Below are 21,890 nucleotides of genomic sequence, written 5' to 3'. Positions count from 1 at the left end.
TGTGTGGTGGTGTGCAGTGTTCACGATGGTTCGTGAACTCAGATTTTTTAGAACAAAAATAAAGAAGTGGGAATGTATGTTTTTTAGATTGAGAGGAAGAGGAAGATTTTTTTTTTTGTATGTGGATGGAAGAAGAGTGTTTTGGAGAGTGGGAGAGTGTATTGTGTGTGAAAATGAAAGAAAAAAAAAAGTAAATATGTTTTTGAAATTTTGAGAGAAAGAAAAGAGTGAAATGATAGATGACAAGAGAATTTTACCATTTGTTATTCTATTGTAGCTCAAATTTAAATATTTCCTACATCTGTTAATGGACTAGTAAGTTTTGAATGTACCGTTGCATTTAATTGAAGCAAAAGTGAATTTTGAAGCTAGAGCGAAACCTATAAATTTGTGGTTCCCTTTTTCATAACTTCCACAACCAATCTTTATCTTGACCCGAAGTTCCTAAAAATTTGCCAATCTCATATCCTTTTTTTTTTTATTCCTGCATTTGTGCAATTTCTTGTTATTCTTGTTATCTATTTTATATTATTTTTGAGATGGATCAAAATCAATATAATGCTTTCTTGAATTACATGCAATATTCCCAATCTCTTCTAGTTAAAATTCTGAAAATGTTCCATGTTATCCTATGTTTCTACCACCACAAAATTATTCATCTCCTTCCATTGAAAATTTTCAAAAATTCTCCATTTGTTTCGATATTTCTGCCACCATATTATAGGCCTACGATGGATACTAATTATGTTGAACCCACCAATGAAAACCTCGAATCACCAAATGAGTCCATGTCTACTCAATTTTCACCATTTTCTAGTCAAATTGGGATAGAAAATATCACACTTGATGAAGAAGGGGGTAGCAACAAGAAAAAACAAGTCAAATGGTCCTTGAGAAAGGATATTCTTCTTATTGGAGCATGGCTTGACGTCTCAAATGATCCAATTGTAGATGTGGAGGTTTTTGGTTAAGAGTTGTCAAATATTACAACAAAAATCATGAGGAGCAAACAACTATTACAAAGAGAGCTCACACAACTAAAAGGTGGATGGACTATAATTCATAATGTTGTTGACAAGTTGGTTGGTGTTACACGCACGTCGTGCAGAGGAGGAAAAGTGGAAGCTCAAATGAGAACGTCATGACTAAAACATATGTTATTTATTAGCAATACACTAATGGCACATTTAATTATGAGCATGCATGGCGTATTTTGAAAGATCAACCTCAATACAAAGAACTTCTTAATGAAGGTTTCTCGAAAAGATACAACCCTGACACGCCAACAAGTTTTGAACATGACTCAACAACACCGTTAGTCCACTCAATTGGAAAAAGGCAGCAAAAGGAAGAACAAACCAAAATCTACGAAAAGTTCTTCTAAGGATGTTGAATTCATTACATTACAACAACAACATAAGGAAAAAATTAGTAAGATGGACAAGTTGGTCAAGGCTTGAAATGAACAAAATAAGTTGGAGGAGATGAAGATCTTATTCATGGACACATCGGGGATGATAGCGAGACAACTCAAATTTCATGAAATGTTATGTAACATGATTAGAGAAAAATATAATGTAGTTTTGTAGTTTTATATTTTAGCATTTGTTGTCTTGTACTAATTTGTAGTTTATATTTTAGCCGTTATTCAAACTAGCCATTAATCAAAATAGTCATTAGTCGAACTAGCTATTAAATAGTGTGTTACATATACTCCAAACATAGAATGAAATTTCCATCCTATTCATTTTGTGTTATTCTCTTCTTACCAAATAGTGTTAAACATCTAATGGATCCTAATAATTCAAAGCACTACAACTTGCTAGAATGACAACTCATGAAAGAAGAAATGATGGATAACAGGAAAGAAGAATACATGATGAAAATAATTAAGAGGCATAACAAGAAGCTAGCAACTCTAGTAGACAAAGGAATAGAAGAATGGTGATTGATTGAGGTTGTGAAAAAGGACATCAACGATTGTTTGTTGGCTAGTTTGCTGAAAGTCCAGTATACATAGACATTCAATTTCGTTGAATGTTTCGAATGCAAAGGCAATTGTTCCTTCGAATTGTAGATACGCTAGGCAATCATGATGAATACTTCCAAACAATGTTCGATGCAATTGGGAGAATAGGTTTTTCACCATTGCAGAAATGCATTGTTGCTATTCAAGTATTGATATACAGATCTCTTGCTAACATTGTAGATGATTATGTTCAAATTGGTGAAACTATAATACTAAAATTCTTAGAGAATCTTGTAAAAGCCTAAAAGGCGTGAAAGAGATATTTGTGGCAAAGTATCTAAGAAGACCTAACAACAACGACATTCTATACCTACTACAAATAGGGGAGGCATGTGATTTCCTAAGTATGTTAGATTCAATTGATTGTATACATTGAGAATGAAAAAAAATTGTCCTTTAACTTGGAAAGGTCAATATACTCGAGGTGATGATAGAAAACCCACAATTATACTCAAAGTAGTTGCATTATAAGACTTAAGGATTTGACATGCATATTTTGGTGTTGCAGGTGCAAATAATGACATTAACTTTGTAAACCAATCCCATTTGTTTAATTACAATATGCAAGGAGAAGCTCTAATGGTGCAATATAGAGTGAATGAAACTCAATATAATATGAGATATTATCTAGCATATGGAATATAACTTTAGTGGGCTATATTTGTGAAGATGACCCCAATGTCACTAGGAGATAAGAGATAAATATTTGTCTAGTGACAAGAATCAACTAGGAAGGATGTCGAACAGGCTTTTGCAGTGTTTTAATCTCGATTCACAATTATACGTAGTCTAGCACATGCTTGGCAAATGAATACAATGAAAGATATAATATACACATGCATCATATTTGCATAATATGATTGTTGAGGATGAACGAAACACATATGATTGTAATTTTGAACATTCTTATGATCATTTAGACAATGACATGTTAGTCAATCCAGTAACTAATGGTTATCATTTCGACATTGAAAGAAAATTTACCAGCAATTTCAAGCAGATTTGGTGAACACATTTGGGTATATTTCAGGCAAGAAGAAAATGCAAATTAAAATTTATTGTTATGTATTTTTTTTAATTTTTAATTTATTGTGAACCCAAAATTAATGTAATGTATTTCTTTTTTCTTAATTTATTAATTTTCGGACAAATAAATTATGCTTCAAGAATATATATTTTTGGTATATTTATTATTTCAAAGTAAAAATATAAATGAATTATTATTTTAAAGCAAAAATATATAAATATGTAATTTGAAACATGTGGGATAACATGAGATCCAATTGAACTTTTTAATAACATTATTGTTAGAATAAAAAGTTTATAAAGATCTTAAAAGATGGTGTGATACATATGATTCATATAAAGTTGTTTAAGAGTTTTGGGAAGAAATTACCATTGTGATGCTTTTATATTTGTTTTGATTTTTATCTTTAATAGTGATGTGATATTCACTCATCACTCATGCTAATGTTACATTATGATGTCATTAAACGAATGATGATGTCTAGAATGAGATATGAAGAGAAAGACAAAAATAATTTATTTTTTCAAAAACGAAAAAAATTATATTACAAAAATTAAAACTAAGTATATTTAAGTCTAACATTAACACCAAATTTCACCGCACTCTCAACGGAGACCTTTCTGTTTCTTCTGAAATCTGAATTTCGAGAGTAGGAGTAGGACTCGACTTGCCGCAGTTGTCTACAACTCCGCTTGCTCACATTGAAGAAGTGCCCATCTTTCTTTCGGGTTTGATTTTTCACTCAACCCTTGCACTGCACTTCCAAAGCAACCCTCCAATCCTTTCAATTTCATTTCTCCATTGTTTTGTGTATACCCTCGTGCAATCGTGCTTGCCTTTTGTTTAAATTTAATTAGTTTTCTAAATTGTTCTATTTGAAATAAATGTATACAGCGTTAGGGTTTGGATGAATATTGTTTTTCTCTGTTTGATGAAGATTGGACGCGAACTTTCGTCCATTATTTTTCACTCCAATACTTAAGACAATATACAATCTCAGTTTCATCTCTCTTCTCTTTCGTCATTTTTATTGTTTTGGCTTGTTCCTATTGTAGTTGAGATTAGAGTTGTGTTTTTTATGTGCTTTGATTGTGTTTCTGAATGCAGTTTAGCTGTTTGTTATGGAGGACGGGGATAACATTCTGGATGCCATATACGAGGAGGACAACTTAGATGATGATGTTGACATGGTTGATGTTGAAGAAGGAGAGTTGGTGGAGCCTGATTCCCAAAATGTTTTGGGACAAAGCAGTGCCGGAGATATCAATGAAGCAAATCAAGAACCTCTCAGTAAGAACCAAAAACGTAGAGCTAATAAGAAGAAGAATAAGAAGAAGAGGAAGGGTTCAGGATCTAATGCCATGGACATAAACAGGTTTAACATTCTGCCCAATTTTAGTTTTGAAAGGAATTTTCATGTTGGCTAAAATATGATTTACCCACTTAAACTTTAGTTCATGTATGTTTAACCCCTAACTTTTAAGGAGTAATAAAATGTCTTGGAAGTTATTACTAGAGATTGGAATCCCTTATTCACAAATGTCATCCAAATAAATGACATTGAAACCACCAAGAAGACACTGTTTCAATTCACCTCATATCCAATTTCTGCTCAAAGTTCTTTGCATGAGCTCCAAATATCTTGCTCAGCAACAATTGGAACATGCAGTTCCAATCCCTTCAGCCTTGCATTTTTTTCAGTTTTTCTTTGTTTTTCTCACACCTTGTCCGACGTTTTTGTTTCATTTTGTTTCCATGCTGTATCATGCGTGTGTTATGAAAATGGAAGCATAAGTGACAGTGGGACCTAGGGAAAGGCATGGTTTGGGAAGAGGTGGAGCTCCACCTGTTGCTTACTGAGGAGTACCAAATACCAATACCAATCCCCAAAATTTGGAAACTGCAGTTTAGATTAGACCTGACAATGTACTTGTACATAATAGAGTTTATGAGATTCATTACATTTATTGTATAGGATGGTTAGGTTCATAATTGTTTATTATTTTTATAATTGTCTCTGTTTTAAATCTTGAATAGTGGCATGTAGCAGCCGACCCCATAATCACTATAGCGAGATAGCCACTATTTTGAATTTATTTTTATAGTTTATATAATTTATACTACATACGTGTAAATTCTCAAAAATGATAAAAAATACTCAAAATTAATGACATTCATCATTAACAATATAAAAGTCATAATTAAGCATTCAAGAGTTATGCATTTGTTTCTTCTTTTTTATAGTCATATAATGCAGCATTCACAATCCTCAACCCTGTATGAATTAATATGCATATAAGGTTGTTTTTCTGTTTGTCCCTTTAAAAAAAAAATTAGCAGCTTTTCTGTCCCTGTGATTAAATTTCTAACAAACTGTCTGTTTTTCAGATTTGTGTTAGATACGTGTCGACGGCTCAAAGAGAAAAAGTCATACATGGTATACACTGCTGTGGGTTGCCTTGGTGTCTCTGCATTAAGCGATCTCGTCAATGAGGTATTGAAACCCTGTTATGTCGTATGTACTCAATTTTGGTTTAATAAGCCAACTTACTGTGTTTGTTAGTTTCTCTGTTAGATTTTCTATGAAATACCATGGCTAATTGGAAGTTAAAAAATAATTTAAGAACCACCTAACAATAATGCATCATATTTTTTTATCAGCAAATGTTAGTTGTTAGTTTGTTTTTGTTCGTGGGGAGATTCGAACCCACAACATCTCCCTCCTTTCCTTCTTCCTTATCCACTAAGTCAACCTTATATTCAACGGTGCATCATATGACTTGAATAATATTGATATTTGATAATAGTGTTTAATAACTGGTATGATAATTACTGTCTACCCAGAGGATCTACCAACCCAATGATTTACTTCTGATTGCATATTCCCGTACTGGAATTTACTGTCTCTCTTCAATAAATTTCTTACCCTTGTTTCTTGTCTTAGTACCTACTACTTGTTTCTGTCGTCTGTACGGTGTACACTGTTTTCATGAGTCTGAATTATTTTTGCCAACTATATTTAAGCTTTTTGTTGCTAAGATTGATTTTCTATGGTGGTGTTAGTTTGATGGGATTACTTGAGGTACGGCTGCACGGTTGTGATGATATATTTTATTTCCCGTTTTGTCTTTGTTATATTAACTACTTGAACTCCTCATATTATGGTTTCCACCACCTTGGTTCTAATCTTAATTCTTACAAATGTTGTTGGGTTTACATGGTCCTATGGCTACTTTCTGAATACTCCCAATCTTGGCATCAGTCACTGGCTTAATGGCCTTCTCTGTTGATTTCCCATTGGAACGTGCTTTGCGGTTCTTTGAAATAAATTTTTACTTTTGCGAATTATTTTCATTTCTTCAACAGAAATGTGGTTATGGTTGGGAAGAGACATAATTTGCTCACTTGTTGTAGGGCTAAGGTTCTACAAGATTTGGGTGACCCTTGAGCTGGTTATCCACTCTTTCAAGCACCATACAGCTATCCATATTCTCTGATGTGTGCAATTTTGTCCCTAACCTTGCAGATTTTTCTTCAAGATGCTTGTTTGCTCCTTCCAACCCTCTGCTTGAGCTTCGATGTTCCTGGCCAAACCACTTCATTATTTACTAATTGTGAAGGTTGATGTCAATATTTGTTGCTTCATATTGTCAGTTGTGCATGTGTGGAGAATATTTTCTCTTTTCGGCCCCATAAAGAATTTACTAAGCATGTGCAATGTTGTGCTGGTGAAGGGGAATCTAATGTTTCTCAAAATTGTTTAAGCTAAAAAAAATTGATTCTGTTGTACAATTTCTTATAATTTTCTTTCCAGAAGCCATTTGACTTCTCGAAAAAATGTCAGCAAAATAACTAAAGAAGTGCTTTAAATTAATCAATAAAACATTTTTCCTTTAAAGGAAAAGCACAAACAAACAGGGCATTAGTAATTTTTGTTCACTTCAATGTAGCAACCAACAATTTCAAAGCCAAAATTGAATCTCTTTAAATTTACTGCTTATTATTGTGATTATTATTTCACTTTGACATGATCTCTGTTTTTTAACATTCAATTTTTTCATAATTAAATTGTATGGCTGAATGGCAAACAGATAAGGAGCTATTGATGGTACAACTAAGATTTTAGATTATACATGCTAGGCATTATAAGGAATTTTTTATATGACTGGGCAGGAAGCATTGAGTTTAAATGGGTTTTACCCAAAAACCTAAAAGTGGGCTAATCACGCCAGAAGCTGCATTTAACTGTGTATCTAGTTTTTTTGTTGAAACAGACTTTGACTTTTGGGCATCTGCTTCCTGAAATTTGTGGATTTACTCTGCTAGGATTTTTGCACTAGCATAGCATTATCAAGTAATGGGACTGGGGACTTCTTCATTGTAATTTTGTTATATTATAACCGATTATTTTATCTGTTACTCTCTATTTCTTCCTTTTCTATTTGATGTAAAGACTTTGGTGTTGTATTTTGGTTTACTTACACCTTTTGTTCCTCTACTATGGCTAATTTTGGTCACCTAATGAAATTAATCCCTTGAATTTTTAATTGCTATAGTTAAGTTCTTTCATCAGTTTATGATAGAACTGGTTCAGAATCTAAAGGAAAGAATGGATTTTTATAATTTTATAATAAACCTGAAATCCCAGTTGCTGTGCCAATGTGGTAGCAGCCTTAAACTAGGGTTAGAAGATACAAAATGAATGATTTTCTTGAATATTCAAGAGATCAGGACTCTTCACTCTCTCTAGGAGTCTAATCCTTTCTCAAATCTCAATCTCTCCTCTTTGTTTATAGGCAATATGCAATGTCTTGTTTCTTTTCTTTTCTTTTTTTATACTATCTCAGCCTGCCCAACTAACCCAACTAACTAATTCCCTCACTAACAGACACCCAACTAACTACTGATGGGTATCTATCCAGTTCCCTCCAAATCCTCATTTTCTACACAAATATCAAAGTTTCAATAAATTTATGGCTTATGAACCTTTCAAATTATTTCATATCTTAAATTCACCCTAAACCACCATTGTTTTTGAGAAATGAAGACTTTTTGGCTTTTAGGCTGTGCAAAACAGATGGAAGGACTTGATGTAACGATGAAATATACTATGGCACTAAACTTAAGTAAAAAATTACCAAGGCACCGAAATCATGCATTGACTATGCTAAAAGGATCAAAAGTACAATTAAGCCTTATATTTTGTTATATGTGCCTTGTGCTTTGTATGGAATCACAGTGGATCATATCCACTATCTGCATATTGTGTATTAATGAGACCTGTTTATTTCAATTTCAGACTGAAAGGACCCATTTTGTTCTAATTATTTGTTATTTTTTAATCTGGTCAAGTTGATTCATTTAATGATGTATGGAAGTTGCAGGTGGATGCAATACAGGCTTGTGGAGGCCAGAAAACTGCTGATGGTAGACGATTCCGGACTGGGGGTGGAATATTGTGGAGCATCTTAAAAGTCAGGGAACCAAAGGTCTTCAAAGAGATAATGAAAAAAGCAAAGGAGTTTGAGGTGTGATTTAACCTTCAATTTTTTTTTTTTGTGACGATACACTCTTTTAAAGAGGAAAAAATGTTATGTTCCCGTTTATGCAGTGACAATGTTATGTTCATTGTTTTGTAATAACTTTTTGTTTTTTGCCACTGTGCATCATGATTATCATAATGCAGAAACAATTCAGGCAGCCTACTGTGATGCAACGACCCGCGTCAAAGAAAGAGGATTCTTCTCAAGGAGTACCCTTTTCATTTTCTGGCAGGGATCTGGGCAATGTTTCGGACAGCGATATTCTTGCATCCCAGATGCAAAATCAACATCAGCCGGCAACTTCTGAAGAAAAGCCTATGTCTGTTCATGATAGGTTAAGGATACCCGTATCATATGATGATGATCTGCTTGGAGAGAATCCAGTCAATGATACAACCTGAATCTGGTAGTACAGTCACAGTGGCCACTTGGCAAGATTTTCTTCCCTTTTAGATGGAGATCCACCGATACATCTCCCTCATTCCCCTCTGGGACTAGGGCTATACTACATTCTCGTTTCTTCTGTTCCATTTTGCTCTCCGTCCCTCTAGTTTTTCTTTTTTCGCTGTGTTAAACGAGTTCACGGATGGAGCAGTGGTTCCATTTTGATTTTTTGTTCCCGAAGGAAATTTGACATTTATCTTAAAAAATAGAGGTCTTTATTTACTTTGCCTCACTTCTTTCTAATATAGTTACGAGGGAAAAAATAAAAATAAGAACCAAAAAATGGAAAGAAAGAAAAAGGATATTTACTGCAGGATGTGTTCTGATTCCAATTGGTCAACGATTTTGGTTAGTGAGTGTTTCCTTCTGTTCGAAGAAATAATTTTGTTGAGATTTTTGTTTTAAAGTTACCCGAAATCAATTGGATATCATTACCAAAAATTTATTTAGTGTTAATATTAAGCGCTGGACTTATGCCAAGTGGATATCTATTGTTAACTGAACGTTATGTAAGAGTTGAAAACTTAAAAAGGCCTTTTGGGAAGTCTAAGTTTTATATTTTCCATACAATTGTTATTTATTCGATTATATATGACCACATAATTTTTTATGTACGTGATGAGAAGATATAATTTTTTATATTAGTGATGAGTTATATTATTTGTTTAGTAAATTTTTATAATATATATATATATATATATATATTAATTTTTCTCTATTACGTCACTTATTTTATATTTATCTTTAAAATTCTCTATAAATTCATTCTAAAAAAGTAATTCTTCAAATGATATTACAATACAATAATATCATTAAAAAAATACAATAATATAAAGAAGCCTCATCAATTATCATCCTATTACATGACGCATCAAAATTCTAAGAGAAGATATATATGACAAATGAACTCGGTGTGGCTATAAATCTAAATAAGAGAGAAGTCGTGTAGAAGTAACTCATTGTGTATTAAATGGAATAAAAGATGATATGATACGAGAGATAGACATGATGATAGGAGAGATACATGGATATTTATAAAGTAAAAGAGAGAAACTACTAGAAAAACAGCTGCAATACATCCTCTTATCAACTTTCTAGTTTCTATAACTTGTATCTGTCATCTAGCATCCCAAGCAACATGGCAACTTTGTTAGTTACCAAGAAACTGTGGTTTCTTGTGGAGGAAGAGGCAAACCACAGTGCAGTCATCAACCTTAGAAGAAGGATACTTGTGTTTCCATGCTGCTTCTTTCTCAGTTTCTGCCCCCACACAATTGAGCAAACCTCCTTGTTGCTTAGTACATCCCACACCTAAAACCAAAATGCAAAACAAAACTATCTTAATTAATCAATCAAGCAAATAACACTTGATTACCCCATCACTTGCAAATACAATAAATATCTGGTCTCATTGGGTAACCACACTCGCTGGATGCGTGGTTCTTCCTTCAGCGCAAATACAGCAGTAGTTCCACTGCAAGAACAGTCTAGATTCTCTTGTAGCTTGATCTCCTTGTTCATCACTCTGAAAGCATCAAGAATAGCCTCTTTCCCATTCGTGAGAATTCTTGTTTGGAGCTGATGACATGGTTTATTTTATCACCCTTTCGAACCGTGTCAATATTTGCATGCACTTTCTTTTGGCTCCGTATGAGTGATGATGACAAACGGCTGTTTACTATTTTGCTTACTACGTGACCATTCTTTCCATGCCCATCAAATACGCCACAAAATGCCGCGTTTTCCGTTCCATAACCCTTGTAAAGGAGCAACTTAAGGGAAGAGTCAGGGGAAGAGAATTAAGTTAATTCAATAATTTTTAATTTAAATGCTTCATAGTATAATAGTATAGTAGTTATACAATTTAGTTAAAGGTAGTTCATTATAACTTGGTTAAGTCCTTTGCTACCTTGCTTAGTGTAAGCAGAGCAAAGTCCACTTAGAACCTTGGTTGTTGCTTCAAACACTAATACATTTTTTCATCACGAGCTTCTTCAGGGGATCCATGAATCGCTGAAGATTCAGAGGATATGCAGATACCCATTCCACCGAATTGAAGACTTTTTCTTCTCTAATTTATTCTATTCAAAAGATGGAATAGTTAAGCCTAACACTCGCGAATTTGAGGACCCAATATATAGCGATCATTTGCAAATTAATAAATGAAAGTTGCTTTTGTGGTTCCTTGTAGGAAGCATAAGCTAATGTAAACTCAATAATGGACGGTTTTTTAATGGTTATTTATTCAACAGAGTTGTCCCAACGCTGGCTTTAAGGGACATGTACGGCTATTCTTCTAAATTAATAATAATCAAATGGGTATGACTTTCTATATTTTAAATTAAGATCTCTAACACCATGAGAGATTCTACACTGGTGCAAGACTATTCTCTCGTTGAACGAATCATTTATTCTATATTACTATTCATGTGATGAAGTAACATTTTAACATTGCGTTTGAGTAATGCACCTTTGGGGAATACCGGGAATAGTGTGTATTTGGTTTAGCTTATTTTGAAAAAATAATTGTTTATTTTTGCCAGTTTTTTTTTTTTCTAACGTTTTTTGCAAACTAGACAATTATTTTCTCACAATATAATTGTTTCCAAACATGTAATCAATAGCTAAAACCTAGTTAAGTTTCTTATATTCTTGCAATCAATTAGTTCTTGAATCAAACAATGATGATTGAACATTTTTTCCAACATTAAAAAAAATTCATTAAGTATAAGACAATTTAAAAATAATAAACTTTAGATACTTTCAGTGTCATTCTCTAATTAAAAATATTTTATTTTAATAATTGTTATTTTCGTCTAATTAACTAAAAGTGGTAGGAATTAGTAAGTATCTGGTGAATTCTACAACGCACCTAAAAGGTTAAGATGCGTGGATACATCTAGTATTTTAACCTTTGATTAATTTGAATTTTAAATTAATAAATAAAAAAAGCATGAGTTGATCGATGATAAACACTTAACCTTTTGGATGCATGTAGAAGAGTATTTATCGATTTTGACATTTTGTTTGGTAAGTATCGGTTGAAGAAATGAAAGATGTTATAATTAGTACCTTGGCCAAGTGGAACAACATTTCAATACTTAATTGGTGATTGACTTTCTTAAGTGTTCCAGAATGATTCTCATCGACCAACGGTACGCAGTTAAGTGGAGATTGAGTGTCTGCATTTTTCATGTACTGCAACACGAGTATTATAAAAATAAATTAAATTAAATAAATTGAGATAATATATAGTACATATATTTATTATTAATAATAAATATATTATTATTTCAAGTTTGATTTTGATATATTGTCAGTTTAAAGATTTTTGATTCTCAATCAACTAATTAAAATAATTACATAACATGTCATTTTAAAAATAATTATTACAAAATTAAGAATTTTTATTACATAAAATCTATAATTAGATAATAATGAAAAAAAAAATCATATTTTTAGAGTATTTTAGTTACATTTTATTATATTAATAAGGAAAACGCAAATAAAGAAGACTTTTTAAATTCCTAATGTGTATGTTTTATAAAAAATAATTTTATTTGAAGTATAATCAAATATTTTGATTGGGTGAATTCATGAATTTGTTGGGTCATAGAATTAGCATCTTAAAGTACTGAGAGTTACTTAGGAAGTTAACATCTTGAATTCTCGATGAGACTCTTTTAAATACAGATATGAAAATTGAATCTCTAAATTCATACTTAAAAAACATGATTATTTATAAATTGTATCATGTCACTTTATAAAAATCTAATCCGTTAAGCTCTGCTACTTACAAAGAGTTGAAACATATTTTTCTTTTGGTTAAAAGCAACCCAAGTTTGGCCTAAATATTTTTTTAAAAAAAAAATCAGCCCAAGTAAATCTGAAATACTAATATTTTTGGGGAAGTGATTTTGTCTCCCAATTTTTTTTATACACATGATAAAAGAAATTAAACTTCTATCTAACAGCCTGTTTAAGAAAACTAATTATTTACCTGACTATACCAGACTTTGTTAATACGAAAAACAAATATTTATACTGTTTTAGTCTTTTAGGCAACATTGATCTTAGCCGATAACCTATTTATATTTGTATTTCAGCAAAAAAAAGTTTCCAATATATTAGTAAGAAATGTGAATTCAAAATACACAATTGAAACAAGTTTTCGTTGTATTAAATTTTTAAGAAAAGCATAATGAAGTTTTAGTCAAGGTACTTTTAACTAAACACCAAAAAGATACTTTTGTCTTTTCACTTTGATTGGGGGTTTAAATAGCATCGAGAAATGCCAATAGCAATGCCCAATTTTAAATCTTGATCCGCATTACTACTGGCTTGGGCTTATTAGTCCATATCCCTCCCATTAACTGATTTAACTGTTCTAATCCAAAAAGTCTGATACGTAAGGCAACAACCAGCATACCTTGAGGGTGGGATAGGCACTATAGGAATTCTGTTAGAGTAATTCATGCACGTGGGAGACAATGCTAACAAACTTGATCTGGAATATTCCAAAGGGGTAGCAATTCTGTTAATTGAATTAGTATAAACAAGTGTAATACAATATACAAAGGCATGAATGAAAAACAGCAAGTTCCTTCCCTTAGTTCTTCTTCTCTTTTTCTTATGGAGGTGTTGGACCCTCGAAACCAGCAACAGCAAACCCAGCACCTAACATTTGGTGTTTTCATTGAGAGCCTATGGCCGCCTTCCATGGCTGTCATACCCATTTCCACACACCTTCGTTGTTGCACACCCCTCCTCCCTTTGCACATCCAGCTCAATCCCTTGGGATTGATTTTGAGAGTACCCGCCAACGGTTGCTGAGCTTGTTTGATCCCGAGATAACCCCTCCTTCATTTCAACAACCACCATACGAAGCTTCCATGTCTGTCGTCCATGGCTACCACTCGTCGTACGGAACTCCCATGACCACCTTCCATGGCTGCCACTCACCATATGAAGCTTCCATGGCTGCCTACCACCACCCACACTACTCGTCGTCAGCCACCGAGGACCGCCTTGAGGCGGCCTTGGCCAAACTTGATGCCGTTACACGCCGCCTCGACGCCCAACTAGATGCCCTTCTCCTTCGACTGCCTCGACGACCCGGACCTCTGCCACGGACTCCACTGCCACCTCTGCCATTTCCGACGCCACAGCCGTTAACTCCATCGCCCCCTCCGTCGTTGCCTCCGCCACTCAAGCCAACTCTGTCTCCAACGCTCACCGCATTCACGATCGTACCACCTTCGCCTGCCACGACGCCTCCGCCGCCACCTCCGCCAGCCACGACGCTTCCGCCGCCACCTCCACCAGCCACGACACCTCCGCCGCCACCTTTGGCACTCATACAGCTCCAGCCCATAACCTCGCCGCGACCCACAATCTTGTCGGCTCCTCACGCCAAGCAGGAAGAACATCGAGCCATCGCGTTGTTTGAGCTGGGACCTGAATTCTTTGGGTCTATCATGGTCTCATGCAAGTGCAGACCGACTGTCTTGGCACTACGGGCAGGTGTTGAGCAGAGTGAGTTTTGCCGCCACAGACCCTGGGACCCTGGTATTACCTTGGTAGTGATGGTTGAGCGTATCACCTTGAGGGCAAGGTGAATTTCCAAGGGCCGTGGAATGATACGTAAGGCAACAACCAGCATACCTTGAGGATGGGATAGGCACTATGGGAATTCTGTTAGAGTAATTCATGCACGTGGGAGACAATGCTAACAAACTTGATATGGAATATTCCAAAGGGGTAGCAATTTTGTTAATTGAATTAGTATAAATAAGTGTAATACAATATACAAAGGCATGAATGAAAAATAGCAAGTTCCTTCCCTTAGCTCTTCTTCTCTTCTTCTTCTGGAGGTGTTGGACCCTCGAAACCAGCAACAGCAAACCCAGCACCTAACAAAGTCAGAACAGAGTCGATAGAAAGAAAAATATTTCTCTGCTAAAAAAAGACAAAAAGGGAAAGAACAATGCTTGTGTTTCAATGTCCACTGTCCACGAAAGGGATACACACAATTTGTGTGGCGTCTACCCTGTTTAACCACAATCTGCTGAAACCATGGTATGCCGTGTTCTTCTTTCTCCCTTAGGTGATGTCTTTGACGACCATTTTTATTTTTTTATTCACTCCATTACCAGTTTGAGAAAACCTTTGTTAAATTTCAAAATTTACACATGCAATTACTTGTTTTTTTTTTATCGGTATGAATAAAAGATGGTAATATAATATTTACAACACTCGAATATTTTATTCAATCAATTAAATTAGACTCATTTAATATGCATTTCCTTGTTTGATATGTAGTGGAGTGAAGGTGTGTTCGTTATTTACATTGAATCTTCCATTTCATTATCAATTATTTCCTTCCTTGATTAGAATTGGAAGGATAAAATATTGGTTTATTGGTTCTGATAACGGTTAAATATAAATTATTTTTTATAATAAAAATATATTAAAAATATCTTTAAAAATATTTATTTGACAGTTATTTTTGGTTTAAATGTTAGGAATTAATATTTTTTATTTATAGCTTGCAGATATGAAAAAGAGGGATTAAAAGCGGAAAAGATTCAAAAAATATAAAAGATATGAATAAGAAAGATTTTTAACATCAGGCTCAAGCCCACTCCAACAATAGTCAAGCCAAGGAGAAAAGACATCACCCCAGAGACTCATAGCTCTCTAATGAATACATCCTAAACCTGAACATCTCTAATAGGGGAAATCCTTTTTTTTTTATGTTCTTTTTCCATCCTTTCTCCTCCATCAATTTCTATACCCCTTTTCAAGTGTAAGGTCCCTTGTGGCTATGAGAAACTAAACCCTTAGTTAGGATCTGGCAGACCTAAAAACCCAAAAGATGTATTGTACATTTCATATTTATCAATGCAAACATGTGTTTTTTTCTTCCTATTATCCTTTCTTGTTTTAATTTCACGTATCATTCATTTTTGCATCATCTTTAAGGGTTAGATGCTCGACAGAGGCTAATCCTTAATAGAAAAACAAAGAAAGTTTTGCATGCATTTGTTTTAGGACTTAGTCGCTTGATGGGGAATAATTTCTAATAGAACTAAAAGGAAGGGGTATCTTAATAAAATTATTGCTAGACATAGAGTGATTGCATTACATCTAGAATTAGAACTTCATGTATTTTATCTATTGAGTCTTTTCAAAAACATTTGAGAGATAGATAGGTAAGATAGGCTTGTCATCGTGAGACATAAGGAACAAATATTCTAACAAATGTGGGTAGGAAAAAATTCACCAAATCGATAAGAGAAAAATCTAAAATAATAAATCTTAGACAAATAAGGCAAACTAGGTCTCAACATTATCACATTCTGAATTTATATTTTTTTATCTTCATCTTCATCTTTTATTTTTTATTATCTTTTAATTTTCTTATCTTATCTTTTTTATCTTTATCATTTTTTAATTTAAATCTTTTATCTTTTTTATCTTCAAATCTTTATCTTATCTACTATCTTTCTTTATCTTTTATTTTAAATTTATTATCTCTTGCTTGTAAATTGGGTTTGTATTAATCTAAGTATAAATAAAGTCCTTGTGAATTCGACATTTGGACTTCCGAATACTTTACTACTTATAATAAATTTGGTGCAGTTATCAATGAGTTAACAGTTCCTTCCCTTAATGATGGGAGCCTTGATTTCTTTCTATTTCACTATCTTCCACACTCTAATAAGTATATTCTTGAATGAAAAATGAAAATGAATTTTAGTTAAGTCAACCCACTCATCATTCGCGAATAATCGAATCCTTGTTAATAACTGCAAGTTTCAAGAAGGAGGAACCCTCAATGTGTGCACAAGCACAAGGCTATATTTGGTTTACCTAACTGACAAGGAATCTATTGCCACATTATACATTAGATCATCATACACAAACAGACAACACTTAACTTCAACGGTTCATTTTTCTTTTATCTAAATTGGATAATATGGCTACCTTGCACCATGACATTTTTTCGGTTGCAAGTTGGCTTTTGCAAAACAGAATGATAATATGATATGCTTAAGGAGTTCCGTTACATCATAATTTTACAAAGCCTAGCTGAAGGCAATTTATTTTCATGTACGAAACCCAGGTATATTCTATAAAGAATAATTATGTTTAAATTAGATAGAACTAGTGTCAAAAATATCTTTCTAAATATTAAGTTAGTCATATATTTAAAATTATTTATTGAGCTAAAACAACTTTACTGTCTTAATAGGCATTTATTATTTAGTAAATGTTAATTAGTGTCAGAAGGATATTAGTAAAAGAACTTAAAGTACAAATATTTTTATTATAGAAGAAAAATTGTGTTGTCCGCAATTTTTCTTAAATTCTTGTGTAATTTATACAATAATTATTATTTTTTCTTTTAATTTCTTAAACAATATCCTAATGATACCGATTTTCAATATTTTATTTATTTTGGCTAAAAGTGGCGGACATTATTTCGGTTGCAAAATATTTACAACACTCGATTATATGTTAATATCAGAAAATTGAACGTGAATTAAGTTCGCCAATATAATACTGTAAATGGGTCGAACATCTATGTCCACCTAACTCTGGCAAAACCTTGAAGTCTCGTGCGAATGAATCAGAGGTTACGTTAAATTAAGGAACCAAAGCGTTTTTCCTCAACGTGCGAGCCTTAGGCTTCCATTCCAATTCAAGCATTGCTTATCTGCAAGACAAAGCAACAGGGAAGCATAATTAAAAGCAAAAACAGAAAGGAAACTCTTTCTTTCTCCCTTTTATTGGGATTACTTAATTACTTAAAAGGGTATTTAGTAATAACCAGTTATGAAGTTCATTTGAGACGAAAAGCTAACGACATTCCCATTTCCTACAATGGGGTTCTCGTTCATGAGTTAGGCTGGTTGGCCCCACACTTTTTCGTAGTCTTCACTCGCAAATTTGCTGATTCAGTATATATATATATATATATATTGAAGAGGTTGTGGTCCTTTGGCTTCACAAGCAGAGTCTCCATCCAACCTTCACTCCCACTGTAAGAAAATTGTCTTCATCAAGAGTGTTCTCTTAGTGAGTCATATTTGTTTGACGATGAGTTAATTTTCTTTTTTCTTCCTAATTGAAGGTCTCCTGATTGATTGTTGTATTGGCTTAGAAGTTTGGAGAAGCTATGGAAAACTTGCAGAAGATCAATGCAGGAAACCACTCTGAGGCATGCACTTTTACTACTCACTATTCAGCAAGTTTTTATGTGCTTGTGTTGCTTTACCGTATTTAGTTTGTTAACAAGAGTTCCGCATTAACCCATTAAGGTGTGTGAATAGGGAACCATATATAGAAAATAATAACATTGGAAATAAATGGATCATATAAAATTACAAACAGTTTATTTAGAACTAAATTACCTACTATTGTTCTTGTAAGTATAAATATAGTATGTAACGTTATTTTTTCATATATTTTTTTGTTTCGTGAAATCTTTATATTATTTACACACTAACTTGTGAATTGTGATGCATTTGCCTTTAATTTCAAAAGACAACAAACAAGGGATGCGTTTCCACTGAAGAAGAAAGCATCATAATAAACCCCCAGTTTGATGATGGCCTGAATAATTGGTCTGGAAGAGGCTGCAAGATTGCATTACATGATTCTATGGGAGAAGGGAAAATTCTTCCAAAGACTGGTAAAGTCTTTGCATCTGCAACAGAACGTACGCAAAGCTGGAACGGTATTCAGCAGGAGATCACCGGAAGAGTGCAGCGCAAGCTTGCCTACGAGGTTACTGCTGTAGTTCGGATATTTGGGAACAATATTACAACTTCTGATGTAAGGGCTACTTTGTATGTTCAAGCACCAGATTTTCGGGAGCAGTATATAGGCATTGCCAAGTTAGTGTCAATGAGCCTATCTCATTTCCTTATTACTGCTTTTCATTAAAAACTCTATATGATATGATTGTAGTGGTTATTTTCTTGGTACTTGGTGCAGTAGTTCAAAATCATGAATAATTGATATCAGAATGCTTCTTCTACAATTGCTGATTAAAATCTTGTGTTTTAAAGTGTACAGGCAACAGATAAAGATTGGGTTCAAATGCAGGGAAAGTTCCTTCTAAATGGTTCCCCATCAAAAGTTGTAGTTTACTTAGAAGGCCCTCCTCCAGGCGCTGACATTCTTGTCAATACTTTGGTTATAAAACATGCAGATAAAACACCACCTTCAACACCCCCGGATTGTGAGGTTGGACTTTCTAATTATTGTCTGTAAATTACTTTAACATAGTATAAAATTAGCAATTCCTGGAATTTCTTTGTATTCACTCGTCGTTTAAACTTCAAATAAAAGAAGTTAGCATATTTTCTGCACATATTTATATAGTTTTTGTTGTATTATATGGCCAATTATGATGTATGTTACAACTTTCAAGGGCCTAAACATTGATTCTTTTTTTGCAGGGTGCTGCTTTTGGTGTTAATATAATTGAAAACAGTAATCTGGCCAATGGCACCAATGGATGGTTTCCTCTGGGTAATTGTACTTTGAGCGTTGGAACTGGTTCACCGCGTATAATTCCACCAATGGCAAGAGACTCTCTTGGGCCTCATGAATCCTTAAGTGGACGCCACATCCTTGTAACCAATCGTACACAAACATGGATGGGTCCTGCTCAGATGATCACTGAGAAATTGAAACTTTTTTTAACTTATCAAGTATCTGCTTGGGTCCGAATTGGTTCTAGATCAACAGGGCCTCAGAATGTGAATGTTGCCCTCAGTGTTGATAACCAGTGGGTCAATGGAGGACAAGTTGAGGTTGCTGATGACAGGTGGCATGAAATTGGTGGGTCTTTTAGAATTGAAAAGCAACCATCTAAGGTTATGGTTTATATTCAAGGTCCTGCTTCTGGTTTAGACTTGATGGTTGCTGGACTTCAGATTTTTGCTGTTGATAGACATGCAAGGTTTAAATATTTAAGGAGACAGACAGACAAGGTAAAATCTAGTCATGTTATACATCTAATATTAAACTTAAATGTTTCTAATCCCTGAATATATGACTATAGTTGATTTTAATCCTAAAAAAATTTCTTGACTTTTATCTTCCTAGGGTAGTCACAAGACTCATAACATGTTTAGAAAATGATTAATAGATTGGCATGGGACCAGAATATTGTTTAAATATGTAACATGTTGTCTTGTCCATAAAAATGAAACCAGAAAACATGTTTATCTCCTTTCCATTTCCTATGCCCTGTATGATTTGCCAACTGACACAATTCATTCCCCTTTTATTATAACAATAAAATTATATACACTGCGTAAAAAAATGTTACAGGAAGCTTACTATTATACTTTGTTCAGACAATAATGCCTATTTTTTTTTAATTATATATTCATTCTGCATTTATAGGATAAGTGAGTGTGATTATTTACATTCTTTGTAATTTTTCCCCGTCTCTCATTTCAAGTATTTCTCACTTGCTCCTATGCAGATCCGTAAGCGGGAAATCATCCTGAAATTCTCTGGGCTGGACTCAATTGGAAATCTTGGAACCTTGGTGAGAGTCAAACAAGTACAAAACGATTTCCCCATTGGATCGTGCATTAGTAGAAGCAACATTGACAACGAAGATTTTGTTGACTTCTTTGTGAAACATTTTAACTGGGCTGTTTTCGGGAATGAGTTGAAGTGGTATTGGACTGAGCCACAACAAGGGAATCTGAATTACAAGGATGCCGATGAAATGTTAGACTTATGTCAGAAGAACAAGATAGACACCCGGGGTCATTGCATCTTCTGGGATGTGGACGGCACCGTTCAGCAATGGATCAAATCACTGAATAAAAATGATTTGATGACAGCTGTCCAAAACCGCTTAAATGGCTTATTAACTCGCTACATAGGCAAGTTCAAGCACTATGATGTTAACAATGAAATGTTGCATGGTACGTTTTATCAAGATAGACTAGGTAAGGATATAAGGGCAAACATGTTCAAGATTGCACACCAATTAGATCCATCTGCTACCCTTTTTGTGAATGATTATCATGTTGAAGATGGATGTGACACTAGATCATCACCAGAAAAGTACATTCAACATGTTCTTGATTTGCAAGAGCAAGGTGCCCCAGTTGGAGGAATAGGAATTCAAGGTCACATAGATAGTCCTGTGGGGCCTATTGTTTGTTCTGCCCTTGATAAAATGGGAACTCTTGGCATACCAATATGGTTCACTGAGCTTGATGTGTCTTCCACTAATGAATATGTGAGAGCTGATGATCTTGAAGTTATGCTGCGGGAAGCTTTGGCACACCCTGCTATAGATGGTGTTATGCTATGGGGATTTTGGGAGTTGTTTATGAGCAGGGAAAATTCGCACTTAGTGAATGCAGAAGGGGAACTCAACGAAGCTGGGAAAAGATACCTTGCTCTCAAACAAGAGTGGTTGTCTCATAGCCATGGTTATGTTGATGAGCAAGGGCAATTCAGCTTCAGAGGCTTCAGTGGAACATACAACGTTGAAGTTGTGACCTTAGCAAAGAAAGTTACCAAGACCTTCGTTGTTGACAAGGGTGACTCATCACTGGTGGTATCAATCGATTTATAAGCGTCCCTGAATTCGCATTTATTGATTGTGTTGTCATGCATTCGTGGTTTTGAACATTTTCTTAATTCTTTGTGCGGTTTGCTGCACACAAAGTTGTTATGTAATGTTATGATTGCTTGCATTATGGAAAAGAAATAAAAATAAGATTTACTGATTTTGTTCTTAAAGTAGTTGTTGTCACTCTTGAATTTACTATTCAGTTAATTTTTTGGAACTTCGGTT

At 34.1% G+C, this 21,890-nt stretch overlaps 2 protein-coding genes, 1 long non-coding RNA gene and 1 pseudogene across 5 annotated transcripts; 3 read left to right on the top strand and 1 right to left on the bottom strand.

The window, feature by feature from the left end:
* The first annotated feature begins 731 nt into the window (after window positions 1–731).
* Window positions 732–1,589, top strand: LOC114408316 (annotated as a pseudogene).
* A 2,048-nt stretch (window positions 1,590–3,637) lies between these two features.
* LOC114408806 lies at window positions 3,638–9,275 on the top strand. 2 transcript variants are annotated; one of them, XM_028371975.1, is made up of 5 exons: window positions 3,638–3,784; window positions 4,164–4,431; window positions 5,445–5,550; window positions 8,441–8,584; window positions 8,743–9,275. In XM_028371975.1, the coding sequence occupies exons 2-5, from the start codon at window positions 4,178–4,180 to the stop codon at window positions 8,998–9,000; spliced, it is 762 nt and encodes a 253-aa protein (XP_028227776.1). In that variant the 5' UTR covers window positions 3,638–3,784; window positions 4,164–4,177; the 3' UTR covers window positions 9,001–9,275. The 2 variants fall into 2 exon arrangements, with proteins under 2 accessions (XP_028227776.1, XP_028227777.1); XM_028371976.1 differs by having other exon boundaries at window positions 3,638–3,866.
* A 714-nt stretch (window positions 9,276–9,989) lies between these two features.
* Window positions 9,990–11,165, bottom strand: LOC114408804. Of its 2 annotated transcripts, none has more exons than XR_003665940.1 (2): window positions 10,953–11,165; window positions 9,990–10,815 (listed from the first exon to the last, which is right to left on the bottom strand). It is a non-coding gene; the product is annotated as an uncharacterized LOC114408804 (long non-coding RNA). The 2 variants fall into 2 exon arrangements; XR_003665941.1 differs by having other exon boundaries at window positions 9,990–10,800.
* Window positions 11,166–17,975: 6,810 nt separating this feature from the next.
* On the top strand, window positions 17,976–21,835 carry LOC114408803 (endo-1,4-beta-xylanase 1-like). The gene is made up of 6 exons (XM_028371972.1): window positions 17,976–18,092; window positions 18,183–18,269; window positions 18,596–18,948; window positions 19,123–19,300; window positions 19,516–20,052; window positions 20,553–21,835. The coding sequence occupies exons 2-6, from the start codon at window positions 18,228–18,230 to the stop codon at window positions 21,666–21,668; spliced, it is 2,226 nt and encodes a 741-aa protein (XP_028227773.1). The 5' UTR covers window positions 17,976–18,092; window positions 18,183–18,227; the 3' UTR covers window positions 21,669–21,835.
* Window positions 21,836–21,890: the final 55 nt, after the last annotated feature.

This window comes from Glycine soja, chromosome 4 (assembly GCF_004193775.1).
Source record: "Glycine soja cultivar W05 chromosome 4, ASM419377v2, whole genome shotgun sequence".
In the NCBI taxonomy this organism is placed as follows: domain Eukaryota; kingdom Viridiplantae; phylum Streptophyta; class Magnoliopsida; order Fabales; family Fabaceae; genus Glycine; species Glycine soja.
Note: the sequence above shows the minus strand (reverse complement) of the source record. Positions and strands in the feature narration are given on the sequence as shown.